A 14,400-nucleotide genomic window follows, 5' to 3' on the forward strand; every position below is an offset into this window, starting at 1 on the left:
GGTACTGGTTCATGAACCAACTGCTATACTTCCAGTCCAGTTCCCTGCTAATGGCTTAGGAAAAGCAATGGGAAATGGGCCCAGTGCTTGGACAACTGCCACATTTTGGAAACCTGGATGAAGCTCCTGACTCCAGGTTCCTGGCTATAGCTTTGACCTGGGTTAGTTCCAGCTATTGCAACTGCTTAGGAAGTGAGTGAGAGATGGAAGATCTCTCTCTATTTCTGTATCTCCCCCTCTCTCTGTAATTCTGATTTTAAGGAAATGAACTTCTTAAAAAAATAAGTGAATAAAATATGTCTGACAAAAGAGTACATACTGTGTGACTCCCATTGTAAAACTCTCGAAAACGTAAACTAAACTAGAGAGACAGAAAGCAAATCAGTGGTTTTCTGAGCACAGGGGAAGGAACATAAGGATTGGGTACGAGAAGAAACTATCGGGGTTGATGGATATGTTCACCTCTACCATGTTTCATGGGTGAACATATCTGTCAAAAGTTACTTTTGTGTTGTCTATTGTGTCCACTGCACCTCAGTAAAGCTGTCTGTAGAAAAGGAGTTAGGGTTCTTGCCTGATGGATGAACTTTTTATGCCTTTAGGCAGTCTTCTTCATTTGTATAGTTACTTTCAACTGGGTGCTTGATAAATATTCACCAGGATTCAGCAACATTTACTTAACAAAATGTCATCATTCTAAAGGAGCAGGCTCCAACGGAGTGATATGCAGGGCTGGAGCAGACTGACACTTCTGGGGAACACTATCACAGAACCTGATAAAGACAGGGATGTGGCTCAGGTGACATCTGCTATCAGGGACATGCATATGGCCTGGATGACACATAGCTTCTAGGTTGACTCTTGGTGTCCTCTCCCTGGCTGTCTGCTCCAGCCCCATTCCATCTCAGTTCAGAGGACCAGTTTCTACCTAGAACAGAATTGTGCTTCAGGAATGAAAATCATGTCCTTGCAATAGCTTCTCTATAACCATACTCTCCCTCCTCTACTGGCTTATATGTGCACCAAGCAACAGTCTTTCTGGGTTTCTTATTCTCTCTCATACTGGTACCAGGTGGTGGCCAACTCTCACGTTCTTACAGGGCCCGAGGCCTTTGTTCAAACATCTAGCTCCCAACAGTGCTGACTCTCTGGGGCCTTGTAGGCCTGGATCTCAATGGTGCCACAGGACTCCCAAGAACATCAGCTGGGCCCAGCAATCCACACAAGCTTCTGTAGCTTTCAGTCCACAGTGGAGCTGCTGTTTGCAACCACACACAATACAGTGGATGCCTACTCACCACTCTCTTGTCCGGAACCCTCTGAGTAAACACCTTGTAGAGTCGCCAGCTCTTCCCCAGAATGGGGCCAAACACAAGGGAGGTGCCGATGCAAAGCACGGACAGTCGTATCTATAGGTGCAAGAGTCCCAAGAAGAAACTGTCAGCTCTCCGCGCACTCTGATCTACAGAGCCTTATCCCACAGAGGGCACAGAGGCACAAAGTGGGCCTCTCTGCCTAAGTGTCCCAGGGAGCCCCTGCCAGTGCCCACATCAGAGGTACAGGAAGCCAGCCCCCAGAGGAGCAACTGATTTAAAAATGTAGCAAAATGTTAATGTTACTTTCTAAAAAAAAAAAAATCTTAAAACATCACCTACCTGAATGAGAGTTTCCATTGAGGTCCCCACTGAAACATCCTGAATCCCAAAGAGGTAAGCACTGCTGTAAGTCAGACAACTGCCCAATAAGGTCACAATATTCAGATTGGGGCTGGACATCTTCACAATCCTACAACAGAATTGGGAGGGAAGACTTCAACCCTGATCCTTGGTCTTGGAGGCAGGGACCCTGAAAGATCAAAGTTTCTCCACACCAGCTTAACCTCCAAGGCAACCTCAGAAGGAAGGACCACTGTGGAAAGACCACACCTTACATCCTCATGAAAATGTATGATATATTTTAACTTTTTTTTCAAAAGGACCAAACCCTGACCCTGCTTTCTTGTAGAACTCCAAGTCTTTTAAAATAAAGCTGACTCCCTACAAACAGGTGGTATCAGAGACAGAATTTTATCTGGGAAGTTTATGGTTGCTAAGGGACTGATCTATATGCAGTTTAGTGAATAAACAACCAGCAGGTGGAAACCCACAGAGACAACTGGAACCTTTAGAAATGAGCTATGAGGTAAATTACTACCTAGAAAGAGGTTTTCTACAGTATTTATTTGATATGCAAATTGTCTTTTCCTACAGGATCAAGAGAGAATGAAGAAACAGGGATGAAAAGTAGAAAATTAGGGGAAATATTTTCTGGAGTAGTTTTAAATGAGGTCAGAGAGCAACCTGGAGGTTCACGGAAGATGTGGACAAATCTTGGGCATCAGCAGAGTTTTAGAACCTGGATTAACCTAAAAGGAAAACTAGGCTTGTTGAAGTGACTGTTAACAAATGAATCAAAGTAACAAGTTGGAATGTAATTTAAAAAATGTAAATATTTTTAACAGTCATGTGATAATTGCATTTAGCTATACTTTTAAAATATGCATTTATTTAAATTAGGGAATGAAAGCAGGAAGGAGAGAGAATATGAGAGAGAGATTCCACTTACTTGTTCACTCTTCAAATGCCTGCAACAGCTGGAGCTGGACCAGCACCAGGCTGAAATTCAATCCCTGTCTCCCATTAGCAAGAACCTAATTACCTGAACCATCACCAATACCTTCCACAGTCCACATTAGCAGAAAACTGGAAGTGACAGTAACACGGGGCAAGAACAAGGGTACTCCAATGTAGAATGCAGGTGTTCCAAGCAGTGTCTTAAAAGCTGGGACAAGGAGCAGCATTGTGACATGGCAGATGAAACTTCTGCCTGTGACACTGGCATTCCATATGGGCACAGGTTCAAGTCTCAGCTGTTCCACTTCCAATCCAGCTCCCTGCCAATGTGCCCGAATGCTTGGGATCCTGCATTCCTGTGGGAGACCTGGATGAAGCTCCGGGCCCTGACTCAAAGCAGTCTGTTGAGGCTATCTGGGAGTAATCCAGCAGATGGAAGATCCTTCTTTGTGTGTAACTCTCTGTGTAGTTCAAATAAATAAATCTTTAAGAAAAAGAAAATGCTGGGCTGATGCCTGCCTCTGCTAATTTTAAATAACAAAGGAAGAACACATTCTTTGCTAGGTCTCTTGATTATCTTAAAGGCCAACACAAAAATATCCACTTCAAGAGACTATTTTAAATCTACTACAACCAAATTTAAGGTCTAACCCCATCCACTATTTATTTAAGGTCTGCCTCCTCTGACTCCATGTAAGAACAATGTTAACCACTAGCTTCCCAAACACTTTTTAAAAGAAACTAGCTCCTTGGTGAGACCAATGTTACCACTGATCTAAAACACAGGTTACTACTGATCTGAAACTGGTCTACAGGTACAGCCAGACGCAATCTTCCCATGGTCATATCCATGATCCTGTATGTGAGGCACTGCCTGCAGTGGACAAGATGCTGCTTGGGACACCGGAAGCCTATATTGGAATGCCTGGGTTTGAGTCCTGGCACCCCTTTTAGTTCTAGCCTCCTCCTTATGTACACTCAGGGAGGAAGCAGGTGATGGTTGAGGGAGAGACATGGATTAGATTCTGGGTTCACGATTTCTGCCAGCCCCAGCTCTGCCTACTGTAGGCATTTGGTGAATAAATAAATTAGTAAATAAAACATTTACAAAGGCTCTTCTGGTGGTCTCATCAACAAGGAATAACCTGGGTCTCACAGTGATGTATCAACCTGTTTAGATCACTAATAACTAGGTTTCTTGTTTAATTTGTCTCTGAGCCCATTTTATCAGAACACAAGTGTGCAACCAGGTGTCCTCTGAGTGATATAGCACTGTATGACATTCCGATTTGGACTTCCTATCCTTACTGATTTTGTCATGAGGAACTCAATTAATTTTTCAAAGGAAGATTGGTTTGTTGCTAATTAAGTAATTAATTGACAAAGGCAGACAGAGAGGGGAGAGAGAGGAAAAGTATCTCCCATGCTCTGGTTCATGTCCCAGATGGCTACAGTGGCCAGGCTAGGCCACAGCTGGGAGCCAGGAACTCCATCTAGTCTCCAACAATGGGCAGCTCCTACCTGGGCCTCCCTGTGGCTTTCCTCCAAGCATTTCCTGGGAGCTGGCACAGAAGTGAAGCAGCCAGGATCTAAACTGGCACTGTGATGTGAGTTATTGGTATCACAAGCAGCAGCTTAACTCTTGACACGACAGTGTCTCCTCCTCAATTTAGTCATTTTTTGAAGAAATAGACATTACATTGTACATCTCACTTGTTGGTACAAATTCCTTGTTTAATTATACATTGTTTAATTATATTTTTATTGTTTTAATTATGTATATTCTGATATTTCTCTTGAACAATTTTAGAGTAAACGTGCCTCAAGAAAAAAACGGATACAACATGATTTTGTTTGGCCAAGTGAGCACCTGTGAAACCCCTGAAAGGTTAATCATCTTCAATTCATACAGTGAATTATGTATGTCTAGGCAATGTCAATCAATTTGATAGAAATTCAACTACCAACATCATTTGTATCTTTTTGCTGAACTGAAAGATGAAGCCTACACAAATGAGTATGTTTGTTCAGTCACAAACACAATTTCCACAAGGCAAGCAGATTTAAGTGTTATACACAGATTTTAATAGCTACCACCATTTAAGTTATCACTGCCCCTTATGAAGCCCTAAAAGCCTGGAATGGGTGGCTAGTAGTCAGAAACAAGCAGATCATCTTATGTGTTTTGACTTTCATTTTCCCTTTAAAGGCTTAGACATCATCATCGCTTCTTACTTTGTTGACTAGAAATGTAAAGCAAAACCTGTTTTGATTTTTTTAAATTCTCAAATAAGGTTTCAATACATGAACCTGTCTATACCTGCAGAGCCTGTGCAATCATGCATGATCAACTCAATAGTTTTCCATGAATTCAGATGCTGAAGTGACACTCATCAGCTCACAAGTATAATGTTTTAGAAGTTTTCATCAAATATTGGTTTCTGGACTTGGAAGTTTATAATATTTGGAGTTACTATCAGGGAAACATTACCTGAAAATGAGGCAGAAGGTACCTCTTGACATGCTGTATTAGAATATTTTCCACTGATGTCATAAGATCATGTTTTTCTGAAATGCTTCATGAGTTGATATGAGTGACATAAAGTGAAGTCTAACATGTTTAAAGGAAAATAGGAATGTTTTCACCCAAATATTTTAACAAAATAATTAGTTTTAAGATGCAAAAATTAATTTTCTTTTTCAATCCAGTTTTTGATCCATGCCACTATGGGATTATAAATCCATCTAAATCATATGAAGTTCCAGTTATATCATAATAGCATTTAATGTGTTTCAGCAAGTCTGACCTTTTTACTATTCTTATACCAAATATTTTAGTCAATCTCAACATAATTGAAATTGTGTACACCTCAAACTATTATTAGTGTGGCCTCTCATAATTTATATTTAAACTCTGTAAGTACAAAGACCTGGCTCTTTTTCTGTCTGTACCATCATCCCAGGAGATTTCATTAACTTTCAACTGTCAGAGTTATAAATTCTTTAATCATAATGACTTCACTTTATATTCCAGTTCAAACACCATCTCCAGGGTCACACCATAGGTCTTATGACCAGTCAGAATAGTTGCACTGCAGGAATTTTAAACATCACTGTCCCCTCTTTGGCCACTAGCTATCCAAAATTTAACTCCTAGACTCCTACCTCAATCTGTTCCTCCTACATTCTACCCCAATTCAGATCATGGGAACTACATCCTTCCAGTTGCTTAGACCAAAACCCTGGGAGTCATCCTTGATTTTTGCTCACCACCCACATCCAATCTGTCATGAGATGTTGGCTCTTTCTTCAACATACATCCAGAATCCAATGATTTCTCTCCATATCTGCTAACACCACATACCTAAGTCTTCCTTGCTTTAGCCTCCTAACTGGTCTTTCCAGTTATGTTCCAGAACTTCCCTATATTTTATTTTCAACACAGTAGCCAGAGATCCACTGAAGGTGGATCAGGTCACTTTTTTGTTGAAACATCCATGAAGGCTCTGCATCTTCCAGTAGCAAAACCAGTTTTTACCTGGGTCTACAATGCTTACACATTTGGGCCCCTTCATCTCCCTACCCTATCTCCTACTTCACTTTCCTGCTGCACTCCAACCTCTGAGGCCTCCTTGCCATTCCTTGAAAACACAAGGCATTTACATGCTTCAAAGCTTTGAGGTAGATGTTTTCTTGACCTGGAATATTTCAATCCACCCTTCTGCATAGCTTGCTTCTTTCTTCCTTCATATCTAGTACAAATGTTGCTTTCTCAACCAAAGTCATAATGACAATCCCATTTAAAAGTAGTCTCATCCTCTCCCTGCCCTTAGAATTGCAAATCCTTCTTATCCTTCTTTATTTCATCCTGGCCTCCAATGGTACTTGTTACCTTTTAGCACATTACATAATTTATCAATACTACTGGGTTTTTTTTTTCCCCCTTTTCTCTCCCCAATTAGAATTGTTCATGATATACACCAAGCACTGGAAAACTACCTGGACATCGAAGGCACTTGATAAACACATGATGAATGAATTAATGACATTCCTAACACACTTGTTCACTGGCAGCCTACACACTTTCATTTACTTGGTTCTTTTGCTTATTCACAGCCTTTCTTTAATTACAATGATCAAGTTGGCCATTGAAACTCTTCTTTCAAAACACCTGGTTCCCTTTCAAATTTTTGCTGCCTCTGCTCAATAAAACTCAGGTGAGAATTAGCATCTGCTGTGTGCTGTTACCTCTTGTCTGCTGAGTGTTGCCAAAGAAAATGATGCAATCTTGAAGATTGTCGCCACCCAATTACGTGGGCTCCAACATCAATCAGTCAAATTACTGTGCTGCCAATCTTTCTACTTTTTCTGTAAAGTATTTCTTGACATTTTCTATGTGAGTGACTCATCTCATTGCATGCAAAGAAATAAGGGCATATATCTGTCTGGATGATGTTCTCAATCTAGGTTTGCTGCCATTTGCTATGTCCCTGGATCACCCCAGGGTGCACAGATACCTGCATCAGAGCACAGTTGTCATGTTATACCACCTTGCTATATTTGTTTCATTGGACAATTTCTACTTTGAAAAAGTCATACTGTCTCTGATTCATTGATAACTCATCCTTTAGTGGTTCTTTGGAAAATCTCCCATAGCCATTTGTTGAATGAACAGAGAATTGATTAAAAGATACAGAAAGTCTTCTACCTACTCTCATTTTCCCCTTGGTAAAGCTCCCCTCTGGCAGGTGAAGGGGCAAGGGCCAGGCAAGCAAGCTTAGGGATGGAAAGTGCCAGAGATCCCTGAGTTAGGGCTGGGTGGGTCAACGCCTGTGTCATAGGTCAATAAAGGTATATTCTGGGCACTGAAGGTGTTTTTAGGAAGATCCCTATGGTCCCCCTGGGAATGGCTGAGAAATCCTCAGTATTACTGAATAGAGTAAGGCTAGAGATAATATGAGCATTCTGTGTGCCAGAGACGTCCACAGACACCGAATCATGACTACCTGACAAATCCCACATCCCAAACTCAAAGTGAACAAGCTTGTCATATGGGTGAGCCTCTCCTTGGCTTCCCCTCTCAGTGTTGTGCTGAAGGGAATTTAAATACAAAAGGCAGAAAGGACCTTAAAATGCGTGTGAAGCTTTCTGCTTTCCTTTTCTCTGCCTGTAGGAAAATTCACCCTCCCAGGGGAGTCAAGATTCACAAACACATAGGCACGGACATGTTTATTTTTAACCAATGAGATCAGGCCACTTGAAGGGTTCCCTTCCCTTGGCTGAAATCATCCTGGAGAACTCCCTAAGGAAATGCTTTCATCCAATAAGCCTCCTTCATCATGTGTTGAGGACCACATAGGTCCAGAGCTGTAACAGCCCTTGTTGAGCACTTGATGGATGAGACTTCATCTTTATGACCACACAGCTTACCGACTCTCAGCTGACATCTGCAACAGAGGTTAACCACATGCACCCCACTCTTGGGCTTCAGAAAACCTGCTGATTCTGGCCTGATCTGCTGCTTGCGGCTGGGCTAGCAAGCATGCCTTCTTTTTACATCCTGAAGCCAGTAAGTCATGTTTTGTCCTAAGCCCAAACGCTCAGCATTGCCTGTTGTGCTGAATGGGTCTGGCATTCTAAATTCTTTCCTGTAGCCCTAAGTGTCTGCATAGTTTGGTGAGCATACTCAGCACTGTCAGTTCAGCCCTGCAGCTGCTGACGCTAGAGAGGCCCTGCAGGAACACAGGCATTCTGCCCTTTGTGCTCCGAGGTGGTAGAACATGATGCGAGCTTTCTCCTGCTGCTGATTTATTGATAAGCTAGGCACACCTGAATTTTTGCTTCTTCCTTAACTAGCAACATCAGGTTGCTCTGGTTATCAAAGATGCAGTTGAATTTACATCCCAATTGATCAACCAACCAAACAAAGCATCTATTTAGCCATTAGTACAAAAGAAATCTTACTAAATATTCCACCCTTAAATTTTCCTGTAGTTTATGATGTATACGCTTCCATGCCCCACCAATTATCTCTTAATGATCTTCCTGCATTAAACATTAATTCAGTAAGTCCTGAATACAAGTTTTAATATCAGGTTTTAAAAACTGCAGTTGGGACGGCAAATGAGACATGTTCTCTGCTCCCAGCTCATTAGTCATTACTCCTTGCTTTCTTTTGCACTATAACGACATCTTTCTCATTCTTTTAAAATAGAGCAAATTCCAAATGTAATCATGAGAGCTGTTTTCATGTATATCTCGTACCATTCACGTATACACTGTACCATTAACAAAATTTATGTATGTGGGTCTATATTATGTATTACTGTGTGAATGCAAATATAAACTTACAGTATATACATTTCTGAATTCATAGTTCTCCTGGATGATAAATAAGCCTAATGATCAATTTAAAAGGGAAATCTTGCAACTATATTAAAGCTGAAATGCAGGAATCTAGATACACAACCATGTGTTCATGAGTTCATTTTAATTGCTCAAGTTTAAGAACAATAGCAAAAAGGCATACTGAAAGCTGAAGACAAACTGGTTGTAAGGAAGAACCAGACTGCTAAAGGATAAATTTTCTTAAAAGAAGTCTGTGTGGCTTTACCTCGCTATATTATGGCCACATTCAACACTGATTTAAAAAATACAATTCTCGGGCCCGGCGGCGTGGCCTAGTGGCTAAAGTCCTCACCTTGAAAGCCCCGGGATCCCATATGGGCGCCGGTTCTAATCCCGGCAGCTCCACTTCCCATCCAGCTCCCTGCTTGTGGCCTGGGAAAGCAGCTGAGGACAGCCCAATGCATTGGGACACTGCACCCGTGTGGGAGACCGGAAGAGGTTCCAGGTTCCTGGCTTCTGATTGGCACGCATCAGCCTGTTGCGGCTCACTTGGGGAGTGAATCATCGGATGGAAGATCTTCCTCTCTGTCTCTCCTCCCCTCTGTATATCTGGCTGTAATAAAATGAATAAATCTTCAAAAAAAAATACAATTCTCAAATGTGTTTTTTTAACATCTCATGCAATTGTAACACATTTTAAGTCTGCTGTAAAATACCAGGATGAAAAAAATTCCACCCCCCCACCTTTTTTTTTTTTTGTTTCTAGAACCTCAGACCCCCACCTTTTTTTTTTTGTTTCTAGAACCTCAGACGCTAAGGTTACAATCAAGACATACATTGGAATTTACAAGGTAACTAGTTCAACATCCTGTCTCTTCGCAGCTGTAGGAAAAGGCTTTTAAAGTTTCCCATCAGGAGACCTGCAGCACTTCCAAAAGGGCTGAGCAGACGCCCTGATTTTAAGTAGGGCATAAAACACAGGCACAATTAGCCATGCGAAATGTCCAATCACTGGGAGTCTGCTGTTAAACCGGAATGTCACCAGCCACCAGGTGGCATGGCAGTTGATCTCTTTCAGGCACAAAAGAATTCCTGTTACAGTAGGGGAATTTCCTTTCCCTCTTTTCTCATCCCTGGGTTTGCAGCAGGAGAACTTTGGACTCCACTCTGAGAGGAATCCTGAATAATCCCCACAGCTGCTGGAATCCTTTCCTATCAGCCAGATTCTGGGACTGGGCTTGACTCAGCTTTATCAGTAGCTCCTTTGGGGCCTGGAAGCCAGCAGAAATTTACTAAATATCAAACTGGATAATCCAGCTAAATTAGAGAGGATCTTAGGAAGATAAAAAGGGTGAACTTGGAGCTTCTGCTTCACCTCATCACCTCCCTAGGCAGGATGAGAGACCTGGGGTTCTGAGAAAGGCCAATGAGCTCCAGTTAGCTGCCCCAATCACCTCACTGTAAGACGAAGGGACTCCTGACACAGGATCATATGACCAGCTCCACATGTGCTAACTCTAGATTCCTCCACTTCCTTTCACTTTTTTTTTCTGGTTAGCGCGGTTCTCTGGGACCTCATGTCCATCCTACTGATTATCAAGCATCTGCCAAGAGCTCTCCTGGATTTTACTGTTCTGAGGTAGCTCTCCTGGATTTTACTGTTCTGAGGTAGCGCTGGTAGCTCCAGGGTTAATGCCAGCATCCTAAACAGGGGCCCTTTTGGCTGACCAGTATCATTCAGAGACTCAGAAGGAGTTTCCAGTGCTGTGGGCAGTATTGAGCCTGCAATGCCTTCTGCTGGATTTCCCTGCCATGCGGATTCTGCTTGCTGGCTCAGATCTTGGACCTTGGACCTTGGCAGAGTGCCCATGATGCCTTTTGGATCTGTCTATGGGCTGGCACTCCAAACTGAATTTTTGTTGCAACCCACTTTGGGTTCTTGGTTTCTGTCATTGTCTAGTGTCCCTTAGACTTGACCTTTGTGGTAGTCTGGAAGGGCTACCCTGGACTGTGATAAGGATTAGATATTCTGTGTTATATTCTGATATTAAATAGATAATGTGTGTTTGGTGGGTGGGGAATCTGTTGTGGACTGAGGTAGCATGGTATAGAGGAAACAGCATGGGGAAATCAGACTAATTTAGATTCCCTAGTGGTACGAATTAGGTGATTTGTTTCGACACTCTGAGGCAGTTTCTTCAGCTGAAAATGAGGGAAATACTACTTATCCTGTATGCTGCAAAAGATAGAGAGAATGCACCTAAAGGACAAAGCACAAGGACACAACAGAAGACACAACAGGCATAACAGAAAATAACTATGCATTTTAAGTTGAATTGAATTAAGACACATAGGGACAAAATCCTGATGTTCTGAGTTGGAAGTACTGAAGGGTTCTAAAGCACCACTGAGTCTTCAAACATTTCATTCACTCAGAAGCATCTCGGTGTATTTCCTCCAACTTCTCATAATGCATATATAATATATAGACCAACATTCGAAAAAAATAGCCAGCACTGATTACATATTAAGTATGTGCTGATGGTTGTGAAGTACTTTGAATAGATCATCCCATATGTTCTCAAAGCATCCTGAAATTAGTCTTATCACTCCTATTTTGAAGTTGGCAGTTGGGGTTTTACACAGTTAAGGGTGCAATCAAGCCACATGGCTGCTGACAGAAATGGGATCTGAGGAGGGTTTGGGCCTGAGCTCTTGTCTTCTCACTGTTCACACACATAACCTTTTGCGAACATTGCTAAAGATGAATCCTTATTCACTTCTTTCTTCTTCCTTTCCCAGGCCTTCCCAGGTGGGAAGCTGCTTGAAGCGTGTTTTCCTCTCTCACATCACCCCACACTGGACATCTCATCAGGAGCAGTCTATCCTAGTTCAGCTTTCACCAAACACCTCTGTGCTTTCTTTATTTTGTAATGATTTAAGATGCACAAGAATTTGCAAAACCAGTCTAGGGGACAGTCATGAACCTTTCACTCAGCTTTCCTGGGTAACATCTTACAAAAATCAGCACACTGATGCAATAGTGTGCTGGTGCAATACTATCATCTAAACTCCAGACCGTATTTACGTGCACCCTCTGTGTCTGTATGTGTGTGTCTATGTAGTTCTGTGAAGTTTATCCCATGTATAGAATAATGAAACCACAGCTAATCAGGATGCATGCCTACCCACCCACTATCCACACAACTCTCTCACATCACCGCTTTGTATTCATACTGCTTTGCCAACCCTAACTCCTGACAATTAACCACTCATCTTTCCTCCATTGTTATAATTTGTCTTTTTAAAACATTATGTAAATAAAATCATGCAATATCTAAACTTTTGAGATTGGCTTTTTTGGCACCTGGTATAATGTCACTGAGACCCATCTAAGTTGTGGCATTTATCAATATTTTGCTCCTTTTTTATTATTAGGTAGTATTCCATTGTAGGATACCCCATAATTTATCCATTCACCTGTTTTAGGACATTTGGTTTATTATTATTTTTCTCTCTGATGTATAAAAGTATAATCAATAAATATTGCATATTTACTGCATACAATGTGACATTTTGATATACGTATATGTTGCAACACAACTAAATCGAACTGTTAGCATATCAAACAGCTCACACTCTTTTATGGTGAGAACATTTAAGATCTGATCTCTTAAATGCAATCTTCAAGTACACATTAATACAATATCTCTTCAAACCTTCTCCTAACTAAAATTTGTAGCTTTTAACATGACCAAAATCTCCTCACTTCTAAGCCCACACTCAAGCATGGTTATTCATCATTTTATTTTGCTACTATGAGTCCAACATTTTAGATTTCACAGGTGAAATCACATAATTTTTGTCTTTGTATCTCACTTATTTCACTGAACATCATGTCTTCCAGATTCATTCATGTTGTAAATTATGAGATGTCTGGCTTTTTAATTTTCTTGAAAGATTTATTTATTTTTTATTGGAAAGACAGAGTTACAGAGAAAAGTAGGGATGCAAAGAAGTCTTCCATCTGCTGATTCACTCCCCAAACAGTTGTAATGGCTGGAGCTAAGCTGAGCTGTAGCTAGGAGCCAGGGGCCTCCTCTGAGTCTCCTACATGGGTGCAGGGTCCCAAGGCTTTAGGCCGCCCTCCTCTGCTTTCACAGGCCACAAGCAAGGAGCTGGATAGGAAGTGGAGCATCTGGGACATGAACTAGTGCTCATATGGGAACCTGGAGCTTGCAGGTGAAGGATTAGCCTATTGAGACACTGCTCCAGTCCCAATTCCTTCCTTCCTTCCTTCCTTCCTTCCTTCCTTCCTTCCTTCCTTTCCTCCCTTTCTTTTCTTTTCTTTTCTTTTCTTTTTTTTTTTTTTTTTTTTACAATATATACACATATCACATTTTCTTTATCCATTCCTTGGTCAGTAGACCATTAGGTTGGTTCCATAACTTGGATGTTATGACTAATGCTGTAATGAATATAGGAATGCAGATATCTCTTCTACACACTTATTTCATTTTTGTTGAATATACACACAGAGGTAGATCACTGTATCAGATAGCAGTTTTACTTCTAATTTTTGAAGGAACCTCCATACTGTTTTCTCTAATGACTTTACTAATTATATTCCAATCAACATTGTATAATTCCCACATCCTCATCAACACTTATCTTTCATCCATTTGATAAAAGCCATTCTCATAGACAGAAGCTGATATCTCATTGAGATTTTAATTTCTATTTTCATGATTAATGTATTGAGCATTTATTTTATTTGTAATGTATGCCTTCTTTTGAGAATGGTCCATTCAGTTCCTTTGCCAATTTCTAAATTGGGTTATTTGTTTTCTTGTTAGTGACTTTAGTTCTTTATATCTATTTTGGATATTGATTTCTTACCAGGTTATGGTTTGCAAATATTTTCTCCCATTCTACAGGGTCCCTCCTCACTCTATTGTTTACTTTGATGAGCAAAAGCTTTTAAATTTGATGTTATGTCATTTGTTTATTTTCATTTTGGTTGCCTTTACTTTTTTTTTTTAAAGATTTATTTTTATTACAAAGTTAGATACACTGAGAGGAGGAGAGACAGAGAGGAAGTGGAGCTGCCGGGATTAGAACCAGCAGCCATATGGAATCAAGGCGAGGACCTTAGCCACTAGGCCAAGCCTCCAAGCCCTGTTGCCTTTACTTTTGAGCCCATATTTAAAAATTGACATGTAGATCAACATTACACAGATTTTCTTTATGTTTTCTTTTAGTAATTTTATGGTTCTCAATTTTATATTTAACTCTTTAAACCAGTTTGAGTTTATTTTTGTATATGCTGTGAGAAGAAAGGATTGTTTTATTCTTCTCCATGTGGATATCCAATTTTTTTCAGTTGTTGAAGTGACAGTCCTTTGTTTCTTCATGTCTGAAAATCACTGAACTGGGGCCC

At 40.8% G+C, this 14,400-nt stretch overlaps 1 protein-coding gene across 1 annotated transcript in view; it reads right to left on the bottom strand.

Annotated features, from left to right (window-relative positions):
- GPR156 (G protein-coupled receptor 156) overlaps positions 1–14,400 on the bottom strand; it is a 74,578-nt gene that overhangs the window by 33,484 nt on the left and 26,694 nt on the right. The window contains exons 3-4 of the mRNA XM_058661292.1: positions 1,656–1,785; positions 1,299–1,409 (exon numbers count right to left, since the gene is read on the bottom strand). Of these exons, the coding sequence (XP_058517275.1) occupies positions 1,299–1,409; positions 1,656–1,785 (241 nt within the window). The remainder of the gene's footprint in view (positions 1–1,298; positions 1,410–1,655; positions 1,786–14,400) is intronic.

This window comes from Ochotona princeps, chromosome 3, assembly GCF_030435755.1.
Source record: "Ochotona princeps isolate mOchPri1 chromosome 3, mOchPri1.hap1, whole genome shotgun sequence".
Classification (NCBI taxonomy): domain Eukaryota; kingdom Metazoa; phylum Chordata; class Mammalia; order Lagomorpha; family Ochotonidae; genus Ochotona; species Ochotona princeps.